This window comes from Eupeodes corollae, chromosome 2 (assembly GCF_945859685.1).
Source record: "Eupeodes corollae chromosome 2, idEupCoro1.1, whole genome shotgun sequence".
In the NCBI taxonomy this organism is placed as follows: domain Eukaryota; kingdom Metazoa; phylum Arthropoda; class Insecta; order Diptera; family Syrphidae; genus Eupeodes; species Eupeodes corollae.
Window position 1 is genome coordinate 61,203,274 of NC_079148.1, and position 13,715 is coordinate 61,216,988.

At 34.5% G+C, this 13,715-nt stretch overlaps 1 protein-coding gene across 1 annotated transcript in view; it reads right to left on the reverse strand.

Annotated features, from left to right (window-relative positions):
* LOC129944277 (allatostatin-A receptor) overlaps positions 1–13,715 on the reverse strand; it is a 412,899-nt gene that overhangs the window by 26,238 nt on the left and 372,946 nt on the right. Inside the window, exon 7 of the mRNA XM_056053612.1 lies at positions 13,146–13,264. Coding sequence (XP_055909587.1) covers positions 13,146–13,264 — 119 coding nt within the window. The remainder of the gene's footprint in view (positions 1–13,145; positions 13,265–13,715) is intronic.

The window sequence follows — 13,715 nt, forward strand, 5'->3', positions numbered from 1 at the left end:
CTGCCTTGCTTGGATAAAAAGCTGTCAGTTGAATTATTCTTAAAAAATTAAAAAATACCAACAATATTTGGCGATACCAGCATAATTTTATTTCAAAATCTTGATTTTTTAAAGAGATTTTTAGTCCAAAACCAGTTTTTACCAAAATTTGCGAACTATTTTTTGTAGATTTTATTATGTATGAAAAAACGGACTTTTGGATTTTAATAAACAAACTACTACCAAAGTGTCGAATCAAATTTTCTGTGAGATAAAAATAGCTTGAAGCCAATATTTTTAAATTTTAAAAAAGATATTTGAGTCGAAAGTAAATTTTTACCAAGTTTTAGTATTGTTTTTTTTTTCGGTTTTTATTTTTTGTACACAAAACTGTAAATTCAATCTGTCTCAAAATTTAACCGAATGTTGAAAACAATATTTCTTTTAAATACATTTTTTTTAAAAGATGTTTGAGTCGAAAATCAATTTTAACTAACTTTTATAAATTTTTTTTTGAAGTTTTTATTTTTGGTAACAAAAATGTCAATTTGATTTTTCTCAAAATTTTACGAGATGTTGAAAATGTTGTTTTTCGTTGCACCAAATTGTTGTGACAAATATTTTTGTTCGTTTTTTTTTTTGATTTATAATATATATGACGTTACAAAATATAATATAAAATTTAATTCAAGTCTCTATTGCTATTGGTTCGTGTGATATTTAGTGTTAACCAACATTTTCATCTTTTTTCAAATAGCTATGGTAAAAAAAAGCACCAACTGAAATATCTTGAGAGTAATTTCTGCATCTTTCTGCAAAAAAACATCGCGAACAATTCTGTGCAAGGAAGAATTACGTTTTCAACATCTATTAAAATTTTGGGAAAAATCGAACTGACAGTTTTTGTTCAAAAAATTAAAAAAATGTACAAAAGTTGGTATAATTGATTTTCTACTTAAATATCTTTTCCAAATTTTGAAATATTGGAATAAAATAATTTCTTCCTTTTAAAACATATTGTTCTCAACATTCAGTCAAATTTTGAGAAAAATCGAATTGATAAAAATTGATTTTTGACTTAAATATCTTTACAAAAATTTGAGAAACGGGCTTTTAACCAATTTATATTGACAGTTTTTTACAAACAATTAAAAACCTAAACAAAATAATAAAAGATGGTAAGAAGTGAAATTGGGAAGAACAGCCTGCACGACAACACTTTCGACAACGGATTCAGACTCATAGATTTTGCTGCGGGGCGAAACGTCATGGTAGCCAGTACGCGTTTTCCACACCTCAACATCCACAAAGGAACTTGGAGATCTCAAGATTAATATACCGGCAACCAGATTGACCATATTACGATCGACGCAAGACACGCTTCGAGCATATCGGATGTGAGAACTTTCTGAGGAGCTAATATGGACTCAGACCACTACCTCGTTGTAGCCAAGGTAGCACTTCGGGTTTCCAGACCCAAGGCAAAACAAGGAGGTGCTGGGAGAAGGTACAACGTCGAACGGCTTCAATTGTCAGAGATCGCCAAATCCTTTTCCGACCGAGTTACAAGTAACCTCTCTCGAAGTTCTCTGCCGCCAACACAATGTATTGAAAACCAGTGGCAACATTGACAAGATGCAATCAGAGAAGCCGCCTCTGACGTGCTGGGTTTCAAACAGCCACCAACAAGGAACCCCTGGTTTGATGAGGAATGTCGGCAGGGAAATGCAGCCAAACAAGAGGCACGCAAAGCGGTGCTGCATAAAAGGACGAGAGCAGCTCATGAGCTCTATGAGCAGAAGAGGCGAGAGGAACACCAACTTCTCAGAAGGAAAAAGAGAGGGCATGAGAAGCGTGCGGTCAAAAATTTTGAGAGATGTTAAAGCAGGAATGAGGTTCGAAAGTTTTATGAACGGGTGAAATGCAATTCACATTTACATAAACCTAGAACCGAAGGCTGCAAAGACGAAAGTGGAAAAATCATAGCGGAAACGCAGTCAATGCTAAGGATATGGATGGACCACTACTGCAAACTGTATAACGACGACGACGAACTGAATTTCGCTGTCAGGTAGGATGATCTATTCAACATAGACCACGAAAGCCAGAAATCCTGTCCTCCCGACTTAGACGAAGTAAAGATTGCCATATCTAAGCTGAAGTCTAATAAAGCCGCTGGAGCGGATGGCTTGAATGCTGAGCTCTTTAAAGCAGCTGGAGATAAGTTGGTTAGGAGCATGCACCAACTTATCCGTAAGATATGGTCGGAAAAATGAATGGAACCTCAGTATTGTTTGCCTCATCCTGAAAAAAGGAGACCCTCTAAACTGCACCACCTATAGAGGAATCAGTCTACTTAACATCGCCTATAAAATCTTCGCTGCCGTAATATGTGAACGTCTAAAGCCCATCGTCAATAACCTGATAGGTCCTTATCAGTGTCCGTTTGTGCAGGATGACCATGGAAACAGTTTAACAGAACCTTTCGATTTAAAAAAAGGTTAAAGAGGGCAAAGGACATATAACAACGACGTCTTGGTCAAAACGTCACTATCGACAGAAGCAACTTTGAGGTAGTCAAAGACTTCGTCTACCTAGGCTCCGCTGTAAACGCAGAAAACAACACCAGCGCTGAGATCAAACGCAAAATAACTCTTGCTAACCACTGTTTTTTTGGACTAAGAAAGCAATTGAGTGGTAAATTCCTCTCTCGAGGGACCAAAGTGTTGCTATATAAGACCCTTATCATCCCTGTGGTGCAGAAGCATGGACTACGGTCCCGTATGCATCGAAAGGGAGTGGAGGAGAATATGGAACGACAAGCTGTACGGGCTATACAACCACGTAGACTTAGCCAGAAGGGTAAAAGTCCAACGAATTAGATGGCTGGGTCACGTAGAGCGCATGGAAAGCAATGCTCCGGCCCGGAAAGTCTTCGAATCTACACCCACAGGAAAGTGCAGTAGAGGAAGGCCGCGGATCAGGAGGCACGCACAATTGGAAGGTGACCTCACCCAACTTGGAGCTCGAAACTGGAGACATCTAGCTAGGGACCGAGCTAGATGGAGAAGTTTGTTGGGTGAGGCCCTAGTTCACACAGGACTGTAGCGCCACCTTAAGTAAGTAAGTAAGTAAAAATTGATTTTCGACTCAAACATATTTTCAAAAATTAAAAAAAAAATTGATTGCAAACTCATTTTATCTCACATTTTCGATTTCGACTAAAAATAGGTTTTTAAATCAAAATTTTTCATTAAATGCAAAATATTGTTGGTATTCAACTGACAACTTTTTAAACACAACACGAAAACCTACGAACCTTTTAAAACAGACAAATCGACAGACAGATATTTGTATTTTCCTCAATCCGACCCTGGCAAACCTTTGCTTTCTAATTGATGTACGCATCCAAGTTGATATTTTGAACTATGTGACGAAATAAAATGGTTGATAAATTTCACTAAAAATACAAATGCACACAGGAGCATGTTGTTTGCCTAACGTCAGTTCAAGTGTCTAATTTATGGTTTTTTGTACTAAACGTGCACCAACTTCCATGCAAGGATATGTATACCGACGTCCTTGTCAACTATGTTTCGGAACTTCTAAATGACCAGACGACATCTCTATGCATTGCACTCCAATGTGTTTCGTGTCGTGGTGAGTACAGGAATACATTTTACTGCAAACGATCCCTATAAATCAACGCTAACTATATGAACCCGCAATCTAAAGTATAGCAGCAAGGGTGACAGCTTAAGCAAAAGCCTTAGTTCCAACATCAGGACAAAACAAATAAAAATGCATGCTACGTAGGAACACAGTCCACGTAGAACAGTATACATGTGCAGAGCGGAAGGACATAATACGAGTATGCAGGGAAGGTGTACCTATTTGGAACGGAAGTCAGATGCGGGTCACAGTTAGACAGGTTAATATCTCAAGTCTGACAAACTACCTTCTCGGGTTTCTTTCTCAATTCGTTGACATGGCAACCTTTTTATGTCAACTAAGTGCAAGAAATAGTTTACACGTCGGCATACACAAGCCGTACATTTTTCAATCTTTTGTTCCCTTCCTGTCTGGATTTTCCTCTTTGTTCTATTTTATCTACGTCCTATTTGGATGGTAAGTTCATATAATTTAAACCTGAAATGCATTGTTGAAAAAGAAAAAGTGCCAAACCATTCAAAGGGTACAAAGCAATTATTTATACCATAAAATAAAGCTTAATTTAACTCTAGATTGTACAAAATTAGGTTTGGGGTGTTAATCAACCATTTTATAATAATTCTTTTTTTTAAATTCAAGACTAAGACTAAGACTAAGACTAAGACTAAGACTAAGACTAAGACTAAGACTAAGACTAAGACTAAGACTAAGACTAAGACTAAGACTAAGACTAAGACTAAGACTAAGACTAAGACTAAGACTAAGACTAAGACTAAGACTAAGACTAAGACTAAGACTAAGACTAAGACTAAGACTAAGACTAAGACTAAGACTAAGACTAAGACTAAGACTAAGACTAAGACTAAGACTAAGACTAAGACTAAGACTAAGACTAAGACTAAGACTAAGACTAAGACTAAGACTAAGACTAAGACTAAGACTAAGACTAAGACTAAGACTAAGACTAAGACTAAGACTAAGACTAAGACTAAGACTAAGACTAAGACTAAGACTAAGACTAAGACTAAGACTAAGACTAAGACTAAGACTAAGACTAAGACTAAGACTAAGACTAAGACTAAGACTAAGACTAAGACTAAGACTAAGACTAAGACTAAGACTAAGACTAATGATTTCAAGACAGCCAACCTCACTTCTTTTTTTGCATTTTTAGGGACAGCTGGCTTCCACACCCAACACGAGGCTTATCATGCAATACTATACGTGATGGTAAGTGATTATAGGACTCTCATTCTAGAGATCTTGGGTTCAATCCCTACTTTTGCCACCTAAAATTTTGTCACGATTACTGCCTCTGGCGACGATTTAACAAATCTTCCAAGAGTAATTCATGTTATAAAAAGTGCTTCCACAAATTTGCCGTTCTCTGCAATAAATTTCACACCTGAATGGTTGAAAGTTATGCATCAATAACTAATTTAATTAGTCAGTGATGCAAATACTAATCAAATCAATAAAAACCTTGACTTTGATAATTTTTTGGTTCCGCAATAAATTTATCTTGCATTATTTTTGTAGTTGATTTAAAATTAATCTTTTATTTCATAATAAGTTCAAAAACTTGTATAATCCGGGGCATAAGATTTATATTGTGAAGGACTTATTTTTTCAAAAAATCATCTCTTAATTTCTTAAATTTTCACGAAACACCACATTTCTTAATTGGATGCGAAGTGGTTTCTTGCATCAAAAGTTTGATTGATGAATGTTTCGAAATTCAAGGAACATAATCATTATTATTAAATTATCCACTCAACTTGAAGCACAACACCGCATAGTTTAATCTTGATTGATCAAATCATCTTGAGATTCTATATCAGATAAAACCACCCCCTTATGATTTTAATAAGGGAGAAATAATTTTAGAAGAAGAACCTGAATATTGGAATCGCTTTGCTTAAAGTGTTTGTGTCTTAGAATAGAAAAAATTCCAGGAATTCTCACCACATTGTGATGCTTATGTCTACGGACTTATTACACCACAAACCAAACCAAGTACCAAAAACAAAAAACACTTAACTGAGGTCTCGAACAAAGTGATAAATGATTTTAGTAAAGTTATCTAATTTAAATATTAAAACACATTCAGGAATTTGAACTCTGACATGGAATGGCTTTTAATGTTATGAAAAGTTAATTTCTTAAATAATCCAACACAACACCAGCAAACCTTTAGATACAAAAAATACCCATATGGATTTTGTTTTTGTTGTTGCTTTTTTTTTAAAAGAAAATCTTTCCTACATAAACATAAACAATATATCCAAAGAGAATATTCATTTGAATAAAAATATGTACCTTATACTTTTTTGTTTTTGATTTTGTTTTTGAAAACAAGCACTCTAGGGGTACAAGCACAAATTTATTAGCATCGGAGTAGGGTGCGGTTGGTTGTATATTTGATCTAATAAATTCCATTCCATTTTAAGTTGAAGGACTTTCCCTTCCTTTGTATTGTTTAACCAAACCAGTGGCGTTAACAATATTTCTGTATATGTATTCTCTTGGAGCACTCAACTTTCACTTCTGGGAGTCCTCGGCATCTTTTTTATATTTTTTCTTTTGTTTTTTGTTTTTTAACTTTTATCATTTTCTTTGCTTTCTGGAATGTATAAACTCAGGGGCAAATTAAACCACCCACCTTGTAGGAAAATTGGTCTTATTTTTTCTTTTTCTTTTTATGAACAGAATAGCTTCAAGCCTTTTTAGAACTTTGCAATGTGTATTCAATTTTCATCTTAAACATTTTACTTTTTTTTTAAATTGTACATAAATAAAAAAATGTTTGTATCAATCCCCTAAGGACAGTGTAAAGGCTATAGCAAAGGGGAAACCCCAGCCAATTTTGCATGTGAAACTGGAGGCATGACTAGGGACCGAACTGGCGTAGAGGCTGGCTGGCTGGGAAAAGGTTGTTTTGGTTGCAACTTGGTCTTTGGGGTATTACAGGTCTACTTAGAGTTAGTAAATTATTTATGGCTTCCACATCATTGGTAACGCTAACGTTATTTGGTTTAAGTTTTCAGAATGATTAAAATAAACTGTATTGTGTTTGACATTTCTAAAAAATGTTCATAACGTCTATTGGGATCAAAACAACTACATATGTACTTTCAGAGTGAGTTAGTTGGCGTTGGTGAGTTTTGTTGTTTCGATTGTTTTTTAAATTCATTTTAAATTTCACACCATGCTCTTCTCACTTAAGAACTTAAAGGCTTATTAAATAGAAATAGCAATACTTTTATTTTTAAAAATTGATTTAGATATCAAACGTTTATCGATGTTTCTTGCTTCTTAAGAAATGTCTACGTACAATAGATAATAAGTTCTGGAATTATAAAAAAATTTAAATTTGTGTGTGACTTATTGAGATTTTAATCGTCCGTTATGCATGAATTGTCACAGACGAATGTTTCATATTTGCCTTGAAACTGTGATGATAAACGTTGAAAGTTGGTCCAGAAATTCTATTCCTGGTACAAATAGCGTTCTCTAATAAGTAGCTTTAGTTGATTGGTTCTTATCAGTGTGGCTTCAGACCAGGAAAGTCCACTTTCGACTAAATATTCACACTACGGCAGATCTTGGAAAAAACTCAGGAACTTCAAATTGATACCCGCCATCTCTTTATCGATTTTAAAGCCGCGTATGACAGCATCTATAGGGAAGAGCTCTACAAAGCAGTATCTAGTTTTGGCATTCCTGTGAAACTTATCCATCTGTGCAGAATGACGATGGAGAATGCATGCTGCTCTATCAAGGTCGGAAAAGATCTTACCGATGCATTTAATGTCAACAAAGTTTTTAGACAAGGCGATGCACTGTCATGCGACTTCTTCAACATCGTTCTGAAAAGAATTGTGCAAAACTCAACCGTCAACAATAGAGGCACAATCTTCCAAAGGTCCATTCAATTACTCGGATACGCAGATGATATTGACATAATTGGAAGATCAAAGCGTGATGTCAGTGGAGCGTTTTTGAGCATTGCGACGGAAGCGAAGAAGATGGGTTTAGTGGTCAATGAGGGCAAGACCAAGTCATCAAAAAGGACACTGAACAACGACGTCTTGTACAAGACGTCACCATGGACAGCTTTAACTTTGAGGTAGTAAAGGGCTGTGTCTACCAAGGCACCTCTATTAACACAGACAACGACACCAGCGCTGAAATCGTACGAAGAATAACTCTTGCAAAAGCAATTCGCTGCTTCTTTGGATTTAGAAGGCAATCAAGTCTTCTCTCGAGCATCGAAAATCACCATCTATAAGATACTCATCATCCCGGTTCTCACTTATGGCTCTGTGGCCTCGACCCTGTTAAAAAAGATGAGAGTGCCTTAGGATGCTTCGAGAGAAAAATTCTTCGGTGATTTTTTGGTCCCGTACGCATAGATGGAGAATGGAGGAGAAGATATAACGACAAGCTGTACGGGCTGTACAGTGACACTGACCTAGTTAGTAGAATTAAAGTCCAACGGCTTAGATGGCTAGGTCATGTAGAGGGAATGGACATCAACGCTCCAGCCCGGAAGGTCTTCGACCTCAACCAAATTGGCTGGAGACGCATGTTGGTTGAGGCCCAGGTCCGCCCCGGTCTGTAGCGCCACCTTAACTAAGTAAGTATTTTCAAGAGCAATAGTCCGTTGAGAACATGGTCCTAGTGACTTACAACTCCCAGCCATTCCTGTGTGCGAGTACTGTTATCAAGATTGGAGGGGACCTACAGTTTTAAGGCGAAACCGAAATTTGAGATAGCACTTTTTCAAGACAAGAATTGTTCTAGATGGATATGTCAATTCCTCGCAAGGGCAGTAACCGTGAAAAAAAAACTTTAGATGACACAGGCAGGGATTGAAACCAAGAGCTCTGGCACTTATTCATTTGTATTCATTATTTCTTTAAAAAGGTCCAACACACTAAGCATCATGCCACAGGTACTACTGAGAACATTATTTGAGAAGCTGTAATATTTTTAACTTTTGTCAAGAATAAAAACTGCGCTTTTACGAAATATTTTTCAACAATGCAATTAATTTGTCAAAACTTGTAATAAATATGGTAAACATTTTTTAATCACAGTTCGTTAAATTGAAACCGTATTATTTATCAAAAAGTTGCTCTTGTGATTTAACCAATTTGAAGTCATAAGAAAGATAATGTCTATGCCAATGCTCTACAATTGATTAATAAATAAAGATGGAATTCGTGAAGTTATCGAGTTCATGCAGTCAAAAACGTGCGAATTGGTCTTGGAAAATTTCATAAAAAGGATATGGTGCTGCTACTGTTGCCGTTCCAACGCTTTGGATAATATTTCAATAGCTAATGCAAACAATTAATATTTTTCAACGACTTCTAGACATTCATTTTTACCACTTTTTTTGCATTCAAACACTTCTGCTTATGATAATATTGGAAATATTTGTTCGAAAAATATTGCATTTTTTATAATTGATGTTTTAGCACCTGAATGGACTTTTTGTAGTTACCGTGGCATGATGGTTAGTCCTTGGACTGTACTTTGGCGCAAAGATGGTCATAGTTGATCATCACGGGCAGCCATTAGCGAGCAAAAGTGTAGTGAAGTACCTCAGTATCTGGTTAGATCAGTATTTATATTTCGACAGGCATATACGAGTAAATGCTACTCTAACCAGGGCCAGAGGAGCCTTGGCTTGACCCCAGAGTGGAGGTAATTTGCTACATGGCCCTCGTACGGCCGATGATCGTTTATGGTTGTCCTGATGTGGTTCAACGTTGCCCTTTCCCAGATGGAGAAGTTTCGGATGTTCGAGCAGCAGTGTTTACGACGCTGTATCGGCTTATATCGAACAGCCGAATCTTCTTACGTGCTTAACTATTCCAACGTCCTATACAATGGGGCTAAAATCAGGAGAATTGACAATTTCGTGATAAAGCTCGTTCGAGGTCACATTGCAAGAGCGATGTCTTCGACCAACAATTTAATTTTAGCGGCGTTCTACCCGAACGAGTGCACGCTTAAGCGGCTTCATTCCACCAGAGGCATTCTGCGAGGAATTGACAAATTGACAAAAGAATAATTCTTGTCATGAAAAGTGCTTCTCAAATTATAGGTCCCCTAAATTACTGAAAACATTACTCGCACATAGGAATGGGTGGTTCTTATCGGACTATTGCGCTACCTAATTTATTTAATTTATTTATGGACTTTTAACAATTTTTTTTATATCAATATCATGACACTTTTTAAGAAAGACGTTATTAGTGATCTTTAACTAAAAGCTTAAAAGTGATCTACGTAACGAAAATTGTAAAAGCTCTTAATTATAATAGAATGGTGAGTTTTTATCGATAATGAAATTTTTCAGTGATATTCAGATTTATTTTCAAAGTAATAAATCGACCGAAGATACCTTATTACATTTCTGTTCTCAGATATTTGTAAGACTTGATAAGAAAAAAAAGTACAGCCACGTTATTTGTTGATGACATATTAAAAATCTTTGACATAACTAATGATGCAATTTTGAAAATCAAACTTGGTTTAAAAGATGAAAAAGGACATTCAGATAGCCATTTAGAAGTCCTTTGAAAGCTTTTGAAGATGGTGTCGGGTTTTTTTATGGTACATTATAAAATACATTGGGGATCTCAGGTGGCTAAGAACCTAGTTTGCAGAGTACCAACTATGATAAGTTCCAAAACTTAGGTAAAGTTTTTGAGTTTGTCTGGATGAATGTTTGTTGATGGTGATCTCTTTTTCCATGTTTCTGAGTGTCAAAAATTTGAAACTTTGAACTATATCTTAAATCATATAATTACTTCTACAATTTTCACTGTTTCCACGAGCTGAAGTGAAAAATGTTTTAAATTAGAAAAAGTCAATGACTATAAGAATTTGGAATCGATTTTTGATTCTCGAATGGGGTTTTACAACCACACAGAAAGTCTTAGAAACTATTTCCGGAGAACACCTAGAAATGTATTCTTTTAGCTTATATGTGGTTGATATGAAGTTTTTGAATCCTAACTAAAATTTGGTATTTCTGTTTTAAAAGGTTCCTATTCGAACAGATTACAGTCTCTTTTAGTTTTACAAAGGAATGCTCTTAAGAGAATATGTGGTAAGCCTCGTTTGCACCCTACTTTTTCATTATGATTAGGGAGTTGAAATTCTTTCTTGAAAACTTATAAACATTTTCTTTAAAAAATCATAATAATAGTTTGCGTGATAATTTTTTGAAAAAACCGCATATCGAAATTTTTATAATGTTTCGTCATGTTGAACATTTAAAAGCATTCCTAATACTATAAGGATTGGATTTTTGGATTTTGTAGTTATGAAACAAGTCAAAAACTTACTGGCTTCTTGGTCTTGATAATGAGAGAATCTTACCTGATGTTTTCCTGAAATGTTTGACACTAATTCAATTTAATTTGTGTATGCATTATGTTCTATAATAATGTTTTAACATTATTTTTTAAGGGTTACCCCACCCATTTAAACTAATAAACGTTCTTTAATAACGCTTATTTCTTACCGAAAATCTAATCCCTAAAGCTCGGTCTATTGAAAAATTAGAAGTCGATTAAGTTCTAACTTATTTGTTCATCAAGTACTCAAGAGTTATAATTTTGATTTAGATCTCAGTTTAAAATATAACTTCGATTTATTAGACCCTGAATTTTGAGGGTCTCGGAAGTTAGAACCTGGTTTCGAAATATTTGTAAATCTTTGCCTTGATGTTTAGGTAAAATTTTTGTATTTAAATTAGTACTACCAGAATTTAAAATGCGCAATAATAATATGTATAGCATTATTAGAAAATGTATTTATGGACTTGAACAAGTCCAGCTTGCAACAGTTTTCAGATAAGAAATATGAAGTTTGACATAGAAAAAAGTATTATACATGCATTTTAACTTATTCTATTGACATTTTCACGATATCCGAAGACATGACTATGTCAGCAAAAAGCTTTAAATATCTCAACAGCTCATTAAGTTCAGGAAAATTAAAATTAGATAAAATTTGGTTTGGAATATTGAAATCGATATAAGTTTAAATATACGTTGTTAGACTAAAATACAATTGTTTACTGGAAAACTTAACAAATTTTCCACACAATTAAAAATTTTGTCATACGCCAAATAGTTTATCACTTTCTTGCTTTCAAATTACTTTTTCCGAAATGTTTAAGACCGTTAAAAAAACCACCTATATGGAAATTTCTATACGTCTTCTGACACCTCTGAGTATTGTGAATGTGTTATTCGTCAAAATTTTGAAGTTCATTGTATCAAAGTAGATAACAGCTCTTCCTACAACAACAACCAGGGAACAGCGTAATGTCTCTTCCTGTTTTTTTTGTGAATCATAGAAATAAAAGTTGTAAGAATTTGTTGACTTTTGGCCCTAAATTAATTCATTGGTGGTTTTGAAAAAAATTAACACCTGATAATGAAATATTTGCAAATCTCTTTTGCAAGCTTTTCAGCTAGATTGATGATTCATGTTAGCCCTTTAATATTATAATTTTATATTAGTTAACGTAAAATAGTACCGTATTTACCCACATTTAATAAATGTTTTGGGGTACACAAATTACAACAAATGTAATTAAATACATTGTTATATTTTTTTTTAAATAATGATGTCCTCATCCTAGAGATCATGGAATTTATAAATAAATTTAATCTTTAATGTGTAACATTTTCTTAAGCATGCCTGGAATGCCTATTAAGATATACGAATTGTCTATAAGCTCTAAGTTTAATCAAATTCATTGAAATAATATTATATAATGTTCCTCGAATAAATTTCACCCCTATATAAAATATACGTTCAAATACCTCCCTTAATTGTGTTGTTTTCTTTAGAAATCACCCTGAATAGAAATTCGGATCTTGTTTACATAATCCTTCTTCCTTCTCTCAACCAACAAATTACCAAATTTTGTGGTTTAAATATCAACTTTGATTTAAATTAATGTGACCACAATAAATTAGTAAAATTGTTGACACTTGAAATAAGAGGGAAAGGAGGTTCTTTTTGCACCGAAGTGTGTGGGTGAATATAAACACAACTGAATTTATATAGCAACTTATAACGGTGTAACCGTGTAACAATTTCCACTAGATGTTTTCAGTTGGCTGATATTCTATCTTTTCACATTGTTTTTCTTCCTAAAAATAAACAACAGCAGTTTAATGTATCCTACAAAGTGGAACAAAATGAAGTACAAATTTGTCGAGTAGCTAAGGCATACTATACATAAGTCCGGATATAGTGCAGGATAATAAGAAGACTCTCTTCCTGCCATTATGTGTACTTCAAACTTTACCTATCTATATTAGTTATTAATAATGTCTTGATTTTGAAACAACAAAAGCAGCTAAGTACTTTGTGTACATATTAGATAGAATGTAGATGTATGTGCGTGTTGGTTTGTATAGTTGAAACTTAAGTGACTTTCTATTTATACTAACCTTGATTCAGCTGAGGGCTTGCATCCTGGAGCACTCTTCCATAGACGCGCCAGCATACCCATGTACAGGAAACATATCAACGTTAGTGGCGCAACGTAAGATGATAGGAAAAACGACACCTGTTGGATGAAAATAGAAAATAGAAAAAGAAGTAAATGAAACGAAATAGAATTAACTCTTCACTTCTTCAGGAGATCATAGATTTTTATTATTAATACACAGAATGTTAAAAGCCGACCACAATACGTGTACCTTTACACACACACACACGTAAATGTTGCTGTTAATAGGAATGAAGAAAGGATCAGAAAATAAAGAGAAATTGCTTTACAAAAGGATTTCGCAAATTCTTAAAAATTGTTTCTTTCTAACTAAGAGCGTTGAACGTTGAAAAAACGAAACTGTCGATATGGCCGGATATTGTTTGGAGCTTACGAGAGTTTGTTATAGTGTTTGTAGATAGTAGGAAAGGACTTCTTTCGAACAAAATATGGCAGTCATTTTCTTTAATACAAAAAATAAACTATTATAATAGATTATGTTTAAGTGGAGAATGATGGTTCCGATTAG